Here is a 16,311-nt window from a genome sequence, read left to right as displayed (position 1 = left end):
CAAAACTCTTCGTTCTCTCTCTCTGACCATGTGAAACCTACCAGGAAGGAAGTCTAAGCTGAATGCTCCAAGCTTAGACTGCATGGCTTAAGCAAACCATCTTTGTGATTCTATACAAATAATTTAGAAACATTTACCATTTTGAAACCTAAGTTATATTGCCTGTCTCTTCTTGCTGCTGTATGGAAAAGAACATGAATCAGACCTTTCAAGACTTTGTAAGTAAACCATTTTTAACTTACCAAACATGTAGTCTCTTTCTGTGCTACTTTGGAAGCAACTTAGAATGGGATATTTTGAAGGTCTAACAGCCTGTATTGCCACACATTGCTGTGCTGCATGCTTTGTGATATTAATTCTCTGCTGGAGTTCTCTCACCAAAGAGTACTTGTCCCAAAACTGGATCTTAGGCATCTGGGGAATTTTTTTTTTTATTTTACCATGTCTAGTATATTTTTCCTTTTCAACCAAATATAAAACAAATTATAAGACCAGCAGTTGGAAGTGTCTCAGTGTCTCTCTCATGGAAACACAAAGGTGAAAAAAAAAACTTGATCTGACACATGAATGCATTATTTATTTAACAATATAACCAATTTTGTCATTGCAAGGGGAAGAGGAAGAAGCATCATGAGCCAATCACCTCTGAAGGTTTTCAAACAAGGGCATCTTCAAATGGAGGAGGAGGAGATGAGTGCATTTCGTAGACCTGGAATGTAGGTCTCCTCTTCATTTCCCGGGCCATTTGACAGACTGCAAAAGGCCAGCAACAATGAACTGTCATCCAGTCTTCACACAGGGTTCCCTGCAGGGGGGAAGAGGAAGAGAACCTTTCCACACAAGGATGACTGAGAAACCATTTTTCCATGTCACTAAGCACTGGTCTCATTAGGCTCTCTGTACACTACCTCATTACCCTGATTCCAACCCTTTTTTAAAAGAGAGAGACAGAAATCATGAGTTTCTTCCACACTAAACAATATCATACATCATCTGTTTACTCCATTTATACATAAAATCCAGATCCAGATGTTGGCAACCCATTACATTCCTCTGTGACAATTAAAAACTACAACATTAAACTGCAGAGCCCTCCTTTCAGTGGGGACTAGCAAAGTGCTGTTGAGGCTTCCCAGGGCTACTGGCTTTTTCATTTTCCAGCTTGACACCTGCTTCCCAGCTCCTGACATTTCAATTAGTTGCAGCCTCTTCACTTGAGAAGCAATGGGGATACCGATATCATCCAATCATTAGCCACATCCTATTCCCTGTGAGGCAAAAATGTTTGTTCGTTCATCTTTCTTTTTTATGGTTATAACTACCGTATGTGATCTTCCCACACAATAATGTTTTGTCTGATCATGTGCCTTTCCCATCCCAGCTTTTCTTTTCTTTTTACCTTGAGATCAAGGCTTTCCTCACATTTTCCAGCCTTGAAATGAAGATCACACCTGTGTTTTTAAAGGTAGTCAACAAGCCATTTCCCTATTTCCCCACACCCTGGCAGCACAGGTTTCTGAACTGCATGATGCTACCCCTGTCCACAACCAGACACTGTTGACTATAAAAACAACAACCCTGCAGCACAATTCTGTGTGTGTCTAATTCAGCGCTAAATCCCACTGTGATCAGTGGGGTTTATGCTCAGCCAAGTAAACCTGAAGAAGACTACAGCCCTTGGTCTCACAAACACTGATAGTGTGCCTCCTTTTCAGTGACAGAAAAGTTGAGCTGGTTCTCCCCACCCAGCCCTAATGCAGGGCAGATTGGTAAGTTAGATTTCCAGCCTCATGCTGCTGGAGAAAAAAGTGTGAGAGAATGTATCTTCTAAACCACAGAGAACATACTGCTGAGGGTGGTGTCGCATAGTATATATCAGGCTTCCTCAGCCTCGGCCCTCCAGATGTTTTTGGCCTACAACTCCCATGATCCCTAGCTAGCAGGAGTTCAGCAACATCTGGAGGGCTAAGGATCCTCACTCCTACTCTAAGCCGACATGGTGGTCCCCAGCTGTGTTGGATGACAACTCCTAACAGCCACAGTCAACATGGCCAAGGGTCAGAGATTATGGAAGTTCTCATCCACACCAGGGGGTTGCCAAACCGGGAATGTCTGCTGACTTGGTTGCTGATTACTGGCTGGTGGCTAAAGGGGGAAGAGGTTGCACAGAATCGATGCCATGCCCACATTTACCTAGGAGACATGTTGTGTTCCACGCTGCTTTTCTCTCACCACCACCCACCACAACCCCAATTTCCTGAAATGTGCATGGATGGGAAAGAGCCATTTTGATGGAGATAGTTCCCTGTGAAAATATGCACAGCAACCTTATCAAGTCCATGGCACAATATGGTGGGTGCTGGTGGTTCTACCTCATTCCTTGGGGCGCAAGCTTCTGTTTGCCACATACTCGTTGTTCAGGAGCGCAATGGTGCAGCTCCAGGGTCTATTTTCTTTCAGTGGAGATGTGCTGCTCCTTCATGCAGCGTATGTTGCACCTACATTCCCCTACTTCACATGCACTCAGTCCTGGCACTCCAGCCTTTACCCCAGCCTAAGATACACTGCCAAGGAAGTGCCCCTGTTTCATTGGATAGATAGCGTCTTCTGAATTTCCAAGTTTATTTTGCCAAAGAGTAGAGAATTTCCACTACAGACACATCCTAACTAAAGTATCCCACAAACATCCCAGAACTGATGTACTTTCAACCTCACAATGCACTCAGTGGAGGCAAATAGAGCCCTGCCCCACCAGCATCATTCTGCTCTCAGCTAGCCCCCACCTGGCGGCCATCTTTGTTATGTAGTGTAGTTTCACCCTGGGCCAACAGGGGGATACTGTATATAGTTTTCACTCAGGTCTGTAGATAGTTTTCACTCAGGTCCGCGTCCGTTATTTTAGGCGGGAACTCTGAGCTGTTATGGTTACAATGTTGACAGCCGGCTGACTATAAATACAGGCCGGCTGAGCTGTTCGCAGTCAGTTTATTTCCAGCTTACCAGAATAAAAGAGCTACTTGAAGAAATCGCTGTGCCGGCTGCTATGTCAACCCACAACTTAACACTGGCGACGAGGATGGGATGGATGGACATCAGAGCACAGCCAGATGCGGCCAGCCTCTGAACTGAGCTGAATCACTGAGCGAAATCACTGAGCGAAATCACTGGGCAGAACCAATTCAGAGCTGACTGTTCTGGCTGGAGCACTGTGTTCCATCCATCGCCCTTCACGCCGGCATCGGAATCATGGCTTCACTTGTGCCTCTACCGCCGTTTGCGCCAGCATCTGAATCATGGGACTCCTACCTCGCTCGGTTCGACTGCTACCTCCAAGCCAACGAGCTGACAGCAGTATCAAAGGATCGGAAGCGGGGCCTATTCCTCAGCCTCTGTGGGCCTGAGGTGTTTGAGACGGCCCGAGCATTGGTTGCGCCTGAAGCAGTCCAGGAAACACCATGGGACACGATCCAAGAGAAGCTCCGCAGCCACTACGCACCAAAGCCGTCCAAGATTGCTGCCCGCCATGTGTTCTACCACCGGAACCAGGCAGAGGGGGAGTCAATCAACAACTACACCACCGCCCTGCGACAGGCTGCAATGCACTGTGAGTTCCGAGACTTAGACGATGCCCTGATGGATCGAATCGTCTGCGGGGTCTGGGACATCCATCTGCAACGGCGTCTCCTAGCCAAGCCAGACCTCACGCTACAGAAAGCCATTGAGGAGGCTGTGGCCTCAGAAGCTGCTGAACGCTCCGCTCAGGAGATCCGCAAGTCCAGCAGCCCGCGTCTTGCTAGGGAGCCAGTTCCGGTGCATCATGAAGAGGCCAGCAGTGATGAGGCATCCTCCAGTGAAGATGATGATGTGCACCAGACAAAACGGGAGCGCAGGAAGTTCCAACAGAACTCCAAGGGCCAACCGGAATGTGCTGGCTGCGGAGGCAACCATTCCCGTGCCAAGTGTCGATTCAGAGACGCCATCTGTAGGAAGTGTTCCAGAAGGGGCCACATCGCTAAGGTCTGCCGATCGGCTCCGTCTGACACCCCCCCTTCATCGACTCGCAAGTCCAAGTCTTCACTCCAGTCTGCCAAGGAAAGTTGTTTCGCTCTCACCAACTGCCGCTGCCCGTCTGGAACCACGATTGGCCAAACCGACTCGTCGACGCGACGCAAGCTGAACGTCACGGTGCTCATTGAAGGAGCTCCATGTGACATGGAGATCGACACCGGGTCTGCCCTGTCCATCGTGTCATGGAGCACCCTCAAAAGACTGGTACCCAGAGTGTCCAAAAGGCAACTCGACTCTCACCGCGTACACCTGAGAGACTACCAGGGAAACGACATTCCCGTGGTAGGCGTTGGCCGGTTCCGGATCGCCTTCAAGGATTTTTCGGGCCTGCTCCGGTTGGTGGTGGTCGAAGGTCAGCGGCCAAGCCTCCTAGGGCTAGACTGGTTTGATGCCCTCGGCCTGGAAATCACCGGCATCAACTGCATCTCTAACGCAGAGACTGAGGGTCTGGTCAAAGACTTTGCCGAGGTTTTTGACGGCACCTTGGGGAAATATACAGGTACGCCCATCTCCTTTAGCCTTGATCCACAAGTCGCCCCCATCAAGCTAAAGCCACGCCGGGTTCCCTTTGCTCTCAAGGCTAAGGTGGACGAACAACTGGACAAACTGATCGCCCAAGGAGTTTTGGAGCCGGTTGACCACGCAAAGTGGGAAACCCCCATCGTCACGCCTGTCAAGCCAGATGGGTCGGTGAGAATCTGCGCTGACTACAAGTGCACGATTAACAAGGCACTTCAGCAGCACGCTTATCCGGTTCCTGTTGTCCACCACCTGCTGCATTCCCTGGGTGAGGGTAAGATCTTCGCTAAGCTGGACCTTGCCCAAGCCTATCAACAACTGCCTGTCGATGATGCCACTGCTGAGGCCCAGATGATCGTCACCCACCGGGGGGCATTCCGTTGCCGCCGGTTGCAGTTCGGGGTGAGTGTGGCTCCTGGCATCTTCCAAAGCCTTATGGAGCGTCTCCTGCAAGGGCTTCCGGGCGTGGTACCATATTTTGATGACGTCTTGGTGTCTGCAGACTCACACCAGCAGCTGTTCGAGCACCTCCGTGCCGTGCTGACCAGGTTCCAGGAGGCCGGGCTCAAGGTAAAGAGGGAGAAGTGCCAGATTGCCGTTTCACAGGTAGAGTTCCTGGGCTATCTTATCGATGCCTCCGGCCTTCATCCAACCACATCCAAGATCCGCGCTATCCAGCAGGCCCCCACCCCAAAAAACAAAACGGAGTTGCAGGCATTCCTGGGGCTGCTGAACTTTTATAACATGTTCCTGCCCCACAAAGCCACAGTGGCTGAGCCTCTTCACCGACTCCTTAGCACTAAGACGCCTTGGGCCTGGGGTCATCGGGAGACGGCGGCCTTCAACGCGGTCAAGGCTCTCCTTTCTTCAGACAGTGTGCTGGTACAGTACAGTGAATCCAGGCCGCTGGTCCTTGCCTGCGACGCCTCACCTTTTGGCATCGGTGCTGTCCTTAGTCACCGTTTTCCAGATGGAAGAGAAGCACCACTCGCCTACTTTTCCAGGACACTATCTCCGACGGAACGGAATTACAGCCAGCTCGACAAGGAGGCATTGGCACTTGTGGCTGGAGTGAAGAGGTTCCATGAATACCTCTATGGCAGGACTTTTGACCTCATCACTGACCACAAGCCACTCCTGGGCCTCCTCGCCGGTGATCGTCCAACTCCACCGGTCCTCTCACCACGCATGCTGCGATGGACTGTTTTCCTGGCTGCCTACCACTACCGGCTCATCCATCGCCCGGGGAAATCGATGGGCCATGCCGACGCCCTCAGCCGTTGCCCTCTTCCAGCATTTGTGGAAGACCCGGCTCCAGCTTCATCGCTCCTTCTGATTGAGGATCTTCCGACAGCGCCTGTATCGGCTGCCACTGTGGCCTCCGCGTCTGCCCAGGATCGCACCATCAGCCGGGTGCTCAACTGGGTGTGGAGGGGGTGGCCACAAGGGCCTTTTGCATCGGAGTTCCACCCCTTCGCAACCAGACAACATGAACTCTCAGCTCATCGCGGCTGTCTGCTGTGGGGAGACCGCGTCGTGATTCCCCAGGGACTCCGTCAGCGCGTCCTGGAGGCTCTGCACGTTGGCCACCCGGGAATTGTCAAAATGAAGGCGTTGGCTCGGTGTTACGTCTGGTGGCCTAATATGGACGATGCCATCACTGCCTGGGTGTCTGCCTGCCAAGCGTGCCAAGAGTCGAGGCCTGCACCACCGGCAGCTAAGGGACACACCTGGGAGACGCCAAAGACACCCTGGTCGAGGGTGCACATCGATCTGGCTGGCCCCTTTCACGGCTGGACCTTTATGGTAGTGGTGGACGCCTATTCCAAATGGCTGGAGGTCGCCCTGATGCCCTCCACCACTACCGAAGCTGTCATCCGGGTGCTGCGAGGCCTGTTTGCAACGCATGGGTGTCCTGATGTCCTGGTCTCTGACAACGGACCGCAGTTCACGTCAGGCACGTTTGAGCGGTATCTTTTGGGACTGGGCATCCGCCATGCCCTAACGGCACCTTTTCATCCATCCAGCAACGGGCAAGCAGAAAGAATGGTGCGCTCGACAAAAGAGGCACTGGCGCGCCTGGACCGGGGAGACTGGCATGAGCGGGTCGCCGAATACTTGTTCGTGCAACACATCACCCCTCATGCGGCCACAGGGAGGAGCCCTGCTGAACTGCTTATGGGCTGCCGCCTCAGGTCACCGCTCGACCGGCTACACCCAGACTTTGCCGTGGCTGAACCCCCAGGCTGTGCCAACGCACCACGGTCATTTGTCCCAGGAAACCAGGTCTTTGCCCGGAACTATGTGAGGGACATCCCTTGGGTGCCAGCCACAGTAGTGGGAGTCACTGGACCTCGCTCATACCAGGTGGCACTCGAAGACGGACGCTTGTGGCGACGGCACATAGACCAGCTTAGGCGCAGGGTTGGGGACTTGGACACTACCGAGGTGCCCCCAACTGCGCTTGCGGCTCCAGAAGAGACACGTACAAATGGCGAGGCCCCACCTACACCTCCCTCGCAAACTGTCAGCGTGGAGCCGAACCAAGCCGTTTCAGAACAGACTCAGACCACTCCACTTGCGGAGGCTCCACCCACAGCAGCGGATCCAGGGGAGTTGGTTCCAACGCCACCTAGGGTCGCACCACAGCCTCAGCGAGAACTGTGTGGCCCTCCGGACTTGGCTACCAGTCCCCGGCGGTCTGGCAGAGTTTCCAAGCGCCCAACTTATTTAAAGGACTATGTTGTTGGACAGGTATCACTGTTGGTCTAAGTAGGGGAAATGTAACCGATATGCTTTTGTGCCTAATTGAACCATTACGCGTAGTGCTGTATATAAGGAAACCATTACGATTGTAACTAACGCCTTATCTCGGTGGGGAGGGGTGTTATGTAGTGTAGTTTCACCCTGGGCCAAAAGGGGGATACTGTATATAGTTTTCACTCAGGTCTGTAGATAGTTTTCACTCAGGTCCGCGTCCGTTATTTTAGGCGGGAACTCTGAGCTGTTATGGTTACAATGTTGACAGCCGGCTGACTATAAATACAGGCCGGCTGAGCTGTTCGCAGTCAGTTTATTTCCAGCTTACCAGAATAAAAGAGCTACTTGAAGAAATCGCTGTGCCGGCTGCTATGTCAACCCACAACTTAACAATCTTGTCAGGGGCTCTGCCTGTCAGTGGCTCTGGCTCCACCTACCCTCCCTATCTTCTGCCCCACCATCCAACGGGGCCCAGTCACCACAGAATGCACTCCCACAAAATGTTAAATTAATATGACAATGTTTGCCTTGATTCCTTCTGGCATCTTTTCCCTTCCTTCTTCCTGAATATGGGGCAAATGTATATTTCGCCCTCAAAGGGATATTTTAAAATGTGCCGTGCAATTTTGAAGCTACAGCAAAGAAAAACAGAGCTGCTCTTTCCCATTACTTTTAAAATATGGGTATTGGCTTGGCATGTCATTATAAACATAAGCACTGCCTTTTCCTTAAGAAAAAAAGGCTATTCCAAAGGTTTAATGCATTTGCTTGGCTTTAAGGAGGCACCACACCAGCAGAAGAAGAGATATTTGCCCCATAAAGAGTGGAACAGTGGTGGTTTTGGAAAGGCGAGGGATGCATACTATGAGGCACAGAGATTTTATGCTGAACTTTTCACCCTCAAAAATATTTCAAGTCATTCATTAGCAAACTAAAGATCCCCCTGCCATGCCAACAGATTTTAAACTACAGCTATGGCCTCCAACAGCGGGGAGAGGGCGAAGTGTTGATGCCCAGATTTGGCTTTCTTCCAGATTGTAAAAGGCCATAGCTCAGTGGTAGAGCATCTGCCTTGTAAGCAGAAAGTCCCAGGTTCAATCCCTGGCGTTTCCAGGTAGAGCAGGGAGAGACTTTTGCCTGAAGCCCTGGAAAACCATTGCCAGTCAGTGCAGACAAACTGAGCTAGATGGACCAATGGTCTGATCCAGTATAAAACAGTTTTCTGTGCTCCTAGATATTTCTTAGCCTACTTTCAAGTCTAAAACCTTGCCAAGGTGCAGTGGCATTGCATTCTTTACTGGCACCCAGGTACACACACACGGGAAGGCCACGGTCTGGGAGCAGAAGATGAACAAAACCTGTCACACCAGCTGAACCCTCACTGCTGCCAGGCGGGTGTGGGGCATGGAGGGTTCATGCTGTGCCTCTTACCCACACAACGGGGAGCCCGGTCAACCAACGTGGCTCTTGGTGGATGCATCCCCCCAACACTGGCCAGGGGGCCCAGGGTGCAGCAGAGTGGCAGACAGGGAGGGGATCCCTGCATGGGTGTGCCTGGCTTGTGCCCCCACAAAACCATGCACCTGGAGCTATGGCCCTCCCCATGCTACGCCCCTGCCAAGATGACTTACAATTGTGCATACCTATATATGTTGGTGCGTGGACATTCTTATGAACACACACAAGTTCATTTGTAATAATTTTTTTAACCATGAGCGTAGGAAGTTGCCTTATACGTTTGGTCCATCTAGCTCAGTATTCTCAACACCGGGTGGCAGCAACTTTCAAGGGTTTCAGGCAGGGGGCATTCCCAGCCCAACCTGGAGATGGCAGGGATTGAACTGGGGACCTTTTTCATGTATGTGCTCTACCGCATGATCCATGGCCCTTTCCACAGTTACAAGAAAGCAACCAGTTTGAGAGAAGCCAGCTATAGGAAAATACAGGTCAGCACACAACAAAGCCCTGAAATCTGAGGTAAAACCAACAAGAACCCAGGAGCGGCAAATGTAGCAATACTTTTCAGTGAATATCCAGAGAAAATAGGCTTTCAGAGATGTCTTAAAGGCCATGACTGCTGGAATCAGATATACACATACACACACACACACACACACACACACAGGGAATTCCACAGGGTAGGAAACGCACCACTGCTACACCGTGCATTGTGGGTGCTGGACAGAACACTTACATGGACTTACACGTATTTTGTGACTCTCCCTGGTGCCGACTCTCAAGGCCAAGGTGGAACCCAGCAGCAAAGGGAAACAAAAGCACTCCCCGAATCGGCTTGCGATACTGCATTCCAGGCACAAGCTGCACAGTGAACCACACACACCTGTCATTAAGCACAACCACAGGAAGGATGTGATCACATGACAAAAGCTGTATATGTACATTGTGTGTTCATACTATGAAGTTAGAAGGGACCCACATGTCACTATGTCCATCTTCCATGTCTAACATAGGCTGGAATCCTCCATACACTGTTGTTGTTGTTGTTGCTGCTGTTGCTGTTGTTGTTGACATCTGCCCAGGGCTTTTATTCAGCTGGAACTCACTAGAACTCAGTTCCAGCACCTCTCAGGGGGGCACCATTGCCATTATAAGAGAACAAGGGAGAGTTTCAACACCTCTTTTTCTAGGAAAAACAGCACTGCATCTGCCTCAAGTGACAATGAAATGCACCTCTGGGGAGGAAGTCAAACTGCTGTGTTTGCAGCACCGAAGTGACCTCCCCGGGGCGCACGCCTGGGCAATGTGTATGGAGGTCATGGGCTGCCCAGACACCCCACCCCTCAGCCTTGCTGATATGGTCCAAAGGCAAGCAGAGCAATATGTTAGGCACCAGCTTGACTGCAGGAGTTGCCAGAATGAGCCAACCATCTTAGCAACTCCACTTCAGATTTGTGTAAGCTTTACTCCTTAGCCATTTCTTCTCCAGAAGATATCTCGCAAGGCAGATATCAGAGTTTTCCTTCTCCTGGATGGGCTACCTTCCTAGGCTGATGAACCCCATCTGCCCCTCATTTCCCTCTACAGCACATGCAGATATCTCCTTCTTGACCGTTGGACCCACTATTAGTCTTGCCTGCTCAATCTGCCCGTCTCCACACGCAGGGGAAGTCTCTAACTCACTGAGGGTTTGAGACCCATCGGCTACCCTCACCTAGTTTAGTCAGCTAGTCAAAGCCATTTCCCAGGGTGTGGCCGCTGTCACATGCTGATAGCTCCTAGGAGCCACAGGTGAGAGCTGAGTGCAGTGTGTGTGTCCCCCATTAATCTATGGATAACCCAAATGATTTGTACTCCACAAGCAGACTAAAGACATAGATAAGATGCACTATGCCAAAGATGATTACAAAGGAGGCCACCTTTTCATTCAGCTCTGTTATATCTGATGTCTAGAACTGAACAAAACCAAACCCATTAAAAGTCAGTTTCACAACAATATTTTTGGAGCCAGGATTGTACTTCGCTGGAAGCAATCATTCCCCGGAGTTGCAGACAGTTGTTAAGGAAACCTTAATGTGACCTTCTCTATCCCTCAGAAGTATAGTAGTGAAAATCAGGTTTAATATTAATACAACAATATCTTGATAAGAGAGCAAGCAACCTGCTTCCTGATGGGTAGTTTGTTATAAAACACAATAGATGAGGATACAGGCAGACCTGGGTCAAGGATCCAAGGACAGCCCTTTACTCTTTTTTCCTCCAATATCATCTCAACTCCATTAGCTCAACCACAACTTTTATGGGATGAAGCTCTTCAATCACCAGTCTTGAAGTAAGTCTATTAAAAAGAACCTCATCTCTCCCGTGCACACCTGGGATACAGCTTTGAAAGAAGCAATTGAAACTCTTACAGACTCTTTTGTCGCTGCAGACATCAAACAGGCCAGTGGACCAGTTGCCTCCAGTACGCACGATGGTTGTGATGGTGGTTGTGACACCACTAGCGCGAGTTGGTTGTGTTGTCACAGGCCCTCTTGAGTTTTTGTTCCTGATTTTTGAAATAAAGAATAAGATAGATGTATAATATACACACAAATAAGAGGGACCCTGGGGTTTAGCAGCAAGGTAGCTCATAAACCTCGCCATCTTTAGTCTGAAAGAGGCAGGAGGAAAGAGGTTCCTTTTTTTAGTGCTACCCATTTGCTTTGTTTTATAGCAATCATCCCCTTTTGCGAATTCAATTTCTCCCTGTTTGTGTCAATACTGTTTCCCACCCTCCGCTCACTACAAAAACCAAAAATAAACAAATAAAAGTGCCTGATTGTCGGTGCCCTTTAGTCTCTAGTGAAGAAAGAAATCACCCGTGATCAAAGCACTTGAAGGACAAATATACAAACTAGGTACATTTTTCTGTATTCACCTGCCTAATGGTAATTTTCCTTTTCCATGCTAAAAAAAACAACAGCCAACTGTTCAGAGCACAGATCTAGCAATACAGTAAATGCGCTAAATGATTTATAGTTTTAAAAGGTAGGGAAATGTGAATCGCCCATGTGGATTTTCTTTCAAAGTTGCATTTTTACCCTTCCCAGCTTATTGGCATCATTCTCTGTCTTTCAAGAAATTCGTTTTAACTAGGATTGAGGACTTAATGGTATTTTGAAAGATGTGTGTGTGTGTACACACAGATGTGACTTATCTACTGGGCTTTGTTCTGTTGCTCAGTTTTGCCTCCAAAGAAGGGCCTGGGCATCAGAGAGGAGGGGGTGCTGACCCCATGGGGCATACCCAGCAGGCCTTTGTAGTTTTGGAGGATTTTTTTTGTCCTAGACAGTAGTCCTCCATGTTACACAATCAATCTATTCTGAAACTCAGGCGTGTATAAAAAGCAATTTGTGATATGTCACATAGATTTGCTGTTAAAATTGACTTATTATTGTGACGCATCCTGGGAATTTACTTGAATGGTACTATTAATATATGTATATATTCCATTCTATATTCCTGACAGATTGGGGAGTTGGACAGGAGAGGGTGCATGGGCCTGCCAGAATGATTGCAGATGTTCTTCAATTGTCGCTCTAACTGGAATCTTCCATTAGGGAAACAACAGAGAAATGGCTCAAGAAGCGTAGATGATAGCTGAAAATGGCGACTCCTCTTTAATCTTCACTGCAGTCAGAGTGAGGGGACAAGGTAACTAGAAAACAGCAGAAGCAGAGAGCAGAGGGAGCCACCAAATTGGCACATTTTTAAAAATGGGTGCATTCTTCAACATGCCATTGACACAATAATAGTGCATTGGTGATGGATTTTTACAGGACTGGCCACACATCATTTCAGTTTTGTTCTCCCCAGTGTTATAGCATTATTACCACCTGGAAGAGCACCATAGTGTAACAGAAGCAGGACAAAAATTAAACCGGAACATTTGTGGTACAGGATGGGGCAAGCACGGATTGGAAATGAAGCAGCATGTTCACCCTGAAACCGCTGCAGGTGCAAACAGTATGGAAAGTGGGGTCACATATACCTACCCCAATACTGTCATGAACACAAATCATCACAAATGCACAATATAAATTCTGACAGGGCCCTGAAAAATTGCATTCCCACAGATTGCATTACCAGTATCTGGAGTTGGCTAGGCAAATGTTTTGCCCTCTCTCTGTGTTCCTGCTCAGTAGCTGCCATTAACCTAATGAAATGAAGGCTCCTAGTGCAGAAAACTGCTCCCCACCCAAGATACTGAGGTCAGTAAAGACTACCCCTGCAGTTGCAAACTTTTCCTTCCCAGTAAAATCACCAAAAGCATTTTTAAAAAAATCTGAGGCACCCAAATTCTTTTGTGAGTGGATCGTGGAGGTGCAGAAACTTCAAGGAGGTTAATAAAAATTGAGATTGAACTCCTCTGGCATTCCAGCAAAATGATCTCTCTCTTTCTCTTTCTAGTTTCTTCCCCCTGAATTGTCTTTTCTGGCACTTTTGTACAACTGCAGGATCTCTGTAAATCACAATGGTTAAACTGACACTCCAGTGCCCTGCAGGGACTACTTCCCCCACCCTCCCACCACAGCAGAAGAACAGAGTCGTCCCAAAGTAGCACTAAATCAAGGTAGCTGCCTCATGTGCCAATACCAATAGTTTTCAGTCTTAAACTATAACACTCTGGAGGGAAGTCCTGTACACAGACCTTGGTGTTTTTGAACATTAACTTTGTGCAAAACACTGCAGCCTGATAACGCCTTGACTTATATCCTGGCCATCTGTGGAAAAAATGTGTATGCACCAAGATAAGCAGAGGAATCTACTGGACAGGGACTTTAAAAGGGCAGCTGGAAAAGTCACAGAGGGCCATATTAGGCCACAACAGGTGTGCATATGTGGCATGATGCATATTACTATCAGCATCCACACAGTCGTCTCAAGGTGACATACCATTAAAAATATCAAAAAATACATTTTTAAAAATGCATTTAAAACAAAACTAAAACACTGCAAAATAGACACCCACGGTCAAGTTCCATTTATCCAGTTAGGAGAGCCTGCCAGAACAAAAATGTTTTCAGTTGTTTCCTGAAAGCGCAGACAGCGGGCACATTCCATATTTTGACAAGAATGCTATTCCACAGAGCAGGGGCAACTACACTGAAGACCCTGCTCACAGTTACTGCAGAGGGAGCTTCTGGGGTCTTTGCAACTTGCAAGAGAAATTCTCCTGCAAACCACCATGATCTACTGGGTATACAGCACTGGCACATATTCCCAGTGCTCAAAAACCTGCACTGGTTGCCCGTATACTATGGAACTCCCTTCCGGTTGAGGTCAGACAACCCCCCTCCCTGTCGAACTTCCGGCACTGACTGAAAACTTCTTTATTCCACTGAAGCCTAGTTTTATGGTTTTCACCAATTATCTTTTCTGTCTTTTATCTCTAGTTATAGAAATTGTTTAAATGAAGGATGAATACAAGAGAAAAGGCAGTCTTTCAAATAATAAAGAGTTTTTGTCAGAAACCAAGGATTAGCCTTTTTCGTATTTTTAAGGAAATGTAGCCCTGTTCAGACATTGATAGCCCACATAGGAAATGTAAACATGAGCAAAATGCACCACCACTGACTGACCTTGCATGTATCAGCCACTGAGCATTTCACCTCCGAACATCCAACATTGTACAAGGTTTGAATGGGAATTAAAGGTAAAGGGACCCCTGACCGTTAAGTCCAGTTGCAGATGACTCTGTGGTTGTAGCACTCATCTTGCTCTACAGGCTGAGGGAGCTGACGTTTGTCTGCAGACAGCTTCCGGGTCATGTGGCCAGCATGACTAAGCCACTTCTGGCGAACCAGAGCAGCGCACGGAAATGCCATTTACCTTTCCGCTGGAGCGGTACCTATTTATCTACTTGCACTTTGACGTGCTTTTGAACTGCTAGGTTGGTAGGAGCTGGGATCGAGCAACGGGAGCTCACCCCATTGCGGGTTTCGAACCGCCGACCTTCTGATCAGCAAACCCTAGGCTCTGTGGTTTAGACCACGGCGCCATCCGTGTCTCTTGAATGGAAATTATAAGTGATTAAATTTACCAGGGTTCTTGGTTTAAATCTGTTTGACATCAAGGCTCTCGATTCCATGAAGGCTTCTAAGGGCATTCAGCTGAATGTGCTCAACATGTGCATGTTGGAGGCTGTCATGGGCCAGGAGTCAGCTTCACCTGCTGAACAGCAGCCTGAAGGGAGAGAAGGCGGAGTGACTCCACCTGCAGCTGATCAGCATTCAAGGACACAGAGGAGAAGGCACTGATGACCTTGACCCTAGGACTGACCCTAGGACTGGACTGGACTTTGGATGCTGACTCTGCCTCCAGGCAAGTACACCTCAGAGACTCTTCTGATTGGCTGGCCTCCCACTCCACTGAGCTCTGCACATTGTTGCTCAGCAACAAGACTATGGCAAGGATGGGGTATTCAGGGACCAGGCAAGTGTGGCACCTCTACTTGTGCTCAGAGTCCTTGTTCAGGCATAGTTTGTCTAGTGTAAAGATGGACATCCATTGGTCCTCCAGATCTTCTTGGGATGCAACTCACAGCAGCTTAGCCAGCGTGGTCAACAGTCAGATGATGGGAGCTGTAGTTGTGGAAGGGCCACAGGTTCCCCCTCTTTGGTTTTGTCCTTGAGGAGAAATGGTTGGAGAGGAAGGGGTTGCTTGCGTATTGCAGGTGTTAGAAGGACAAGAGAACCAGGGTGATGCAGGTTCAAATCCACACTCTGCCATGAAGCTCACTGGGGCCATTTGCTCCCTTTTTGGACTAACTTACCTTAGAGGACGGCTGTGAATCTAATGCAATGGTGGTGGGAGAATTTTGAAGAAGGGTGGCATAAAAATATACCAAATAGTCCATTAGGAACCCGACAATATGTGATATAACCTAGCATTAATTTGCTTTATATGCTTTGTGTAAATTAGCCTATTTTTTTTAATACAGAATTAAGCATTTTTGAAATTTAAGTTTTGTTTTGAAAAAGCTTTGATTTCACAAATAAGAAAAAGCATTTCCATAGTATTATACCAATGGTTTCAATGTATTTATCTTCGGAACTGCTCGAGCTCAGCAGTAGAGAGGATAGAAAGGAACAGCATAAATGGTTTTAGCCCAAACCAGAACGTTGCTCCGTCTGATTCAGAATTGTCTACTACACTGGCTGGCAGCAGTTATCCAGGCTTCAGACAGATTTCCACACGTAACAGGGAAACCAGCTGTGACCATCTCAAATGCAGGCCCAACCGTGCTTCCCAAACAAATAAATAGCTAATTTATTTCTTACGGCATCATATGCAAGGAGCCATTCCAGCTGTCAGATGCTGGCAAAGGAAGAGCCAGTGAGGAGGGTAAAATCTCAGACAATGGGGTTTTCTCAGCTGTAGTAAAGCAGTAGCCTACAAGCTTGTCCATTGGCAATAAGGAAGTAGGCAAAAGATCCAGCTTTGACTGAACAGTGAAACGGG

The 16,311-nt window shown here is 48.4% G+C and overlaps 1 protein-coding gene across 1 annotated transcript; it reads right to left on the bottom strand.

Annotated features, from left to right (window-relative positions):
* Positions 1–557: 557 nt before the first annotated feature.
* PLAC8L1 (PLAC8 like 1) lies at positions 558–16,305 on the bottom strand. Its single transcript, XM_082213527.1, has 4 exons — positions 16,131–16,305; positions 11,217–11,353; positions 9,552–9,688; positions 558–805 (listed from the first exon to the last, which is right to left on the bottom strand). The coding sequence occupies exons 1-4, from the start codon at positions 16,256–16,258 to the stop codon at positions 656–658; spliced, it is 552 nt and encodes a 183-aa protein (XP_082069653.1). The 5' UTR covers positions 16,259–16,305; the 3' UTR covers positions 558–655.
* Between the last annotated feature and the right edge of the window lie 6 nt (positions 16,306–16,311).

Source organism: Podarcis vaucheri (assembly GCF_965113315.1).
Source record: "Podarcis vaucheri genome assembly, chromosome: 2".
In the NCBI taxonomy this organism is placed as follows: Eukaryota; Metazoa; Chordata; class Lepidosauria; order Squamata; family Lacertidae; genus Podarcis; species Podarcis vaucheri.
This window is presented reverse-complemented; position numbering and strand designations above follow the sequence as displayed.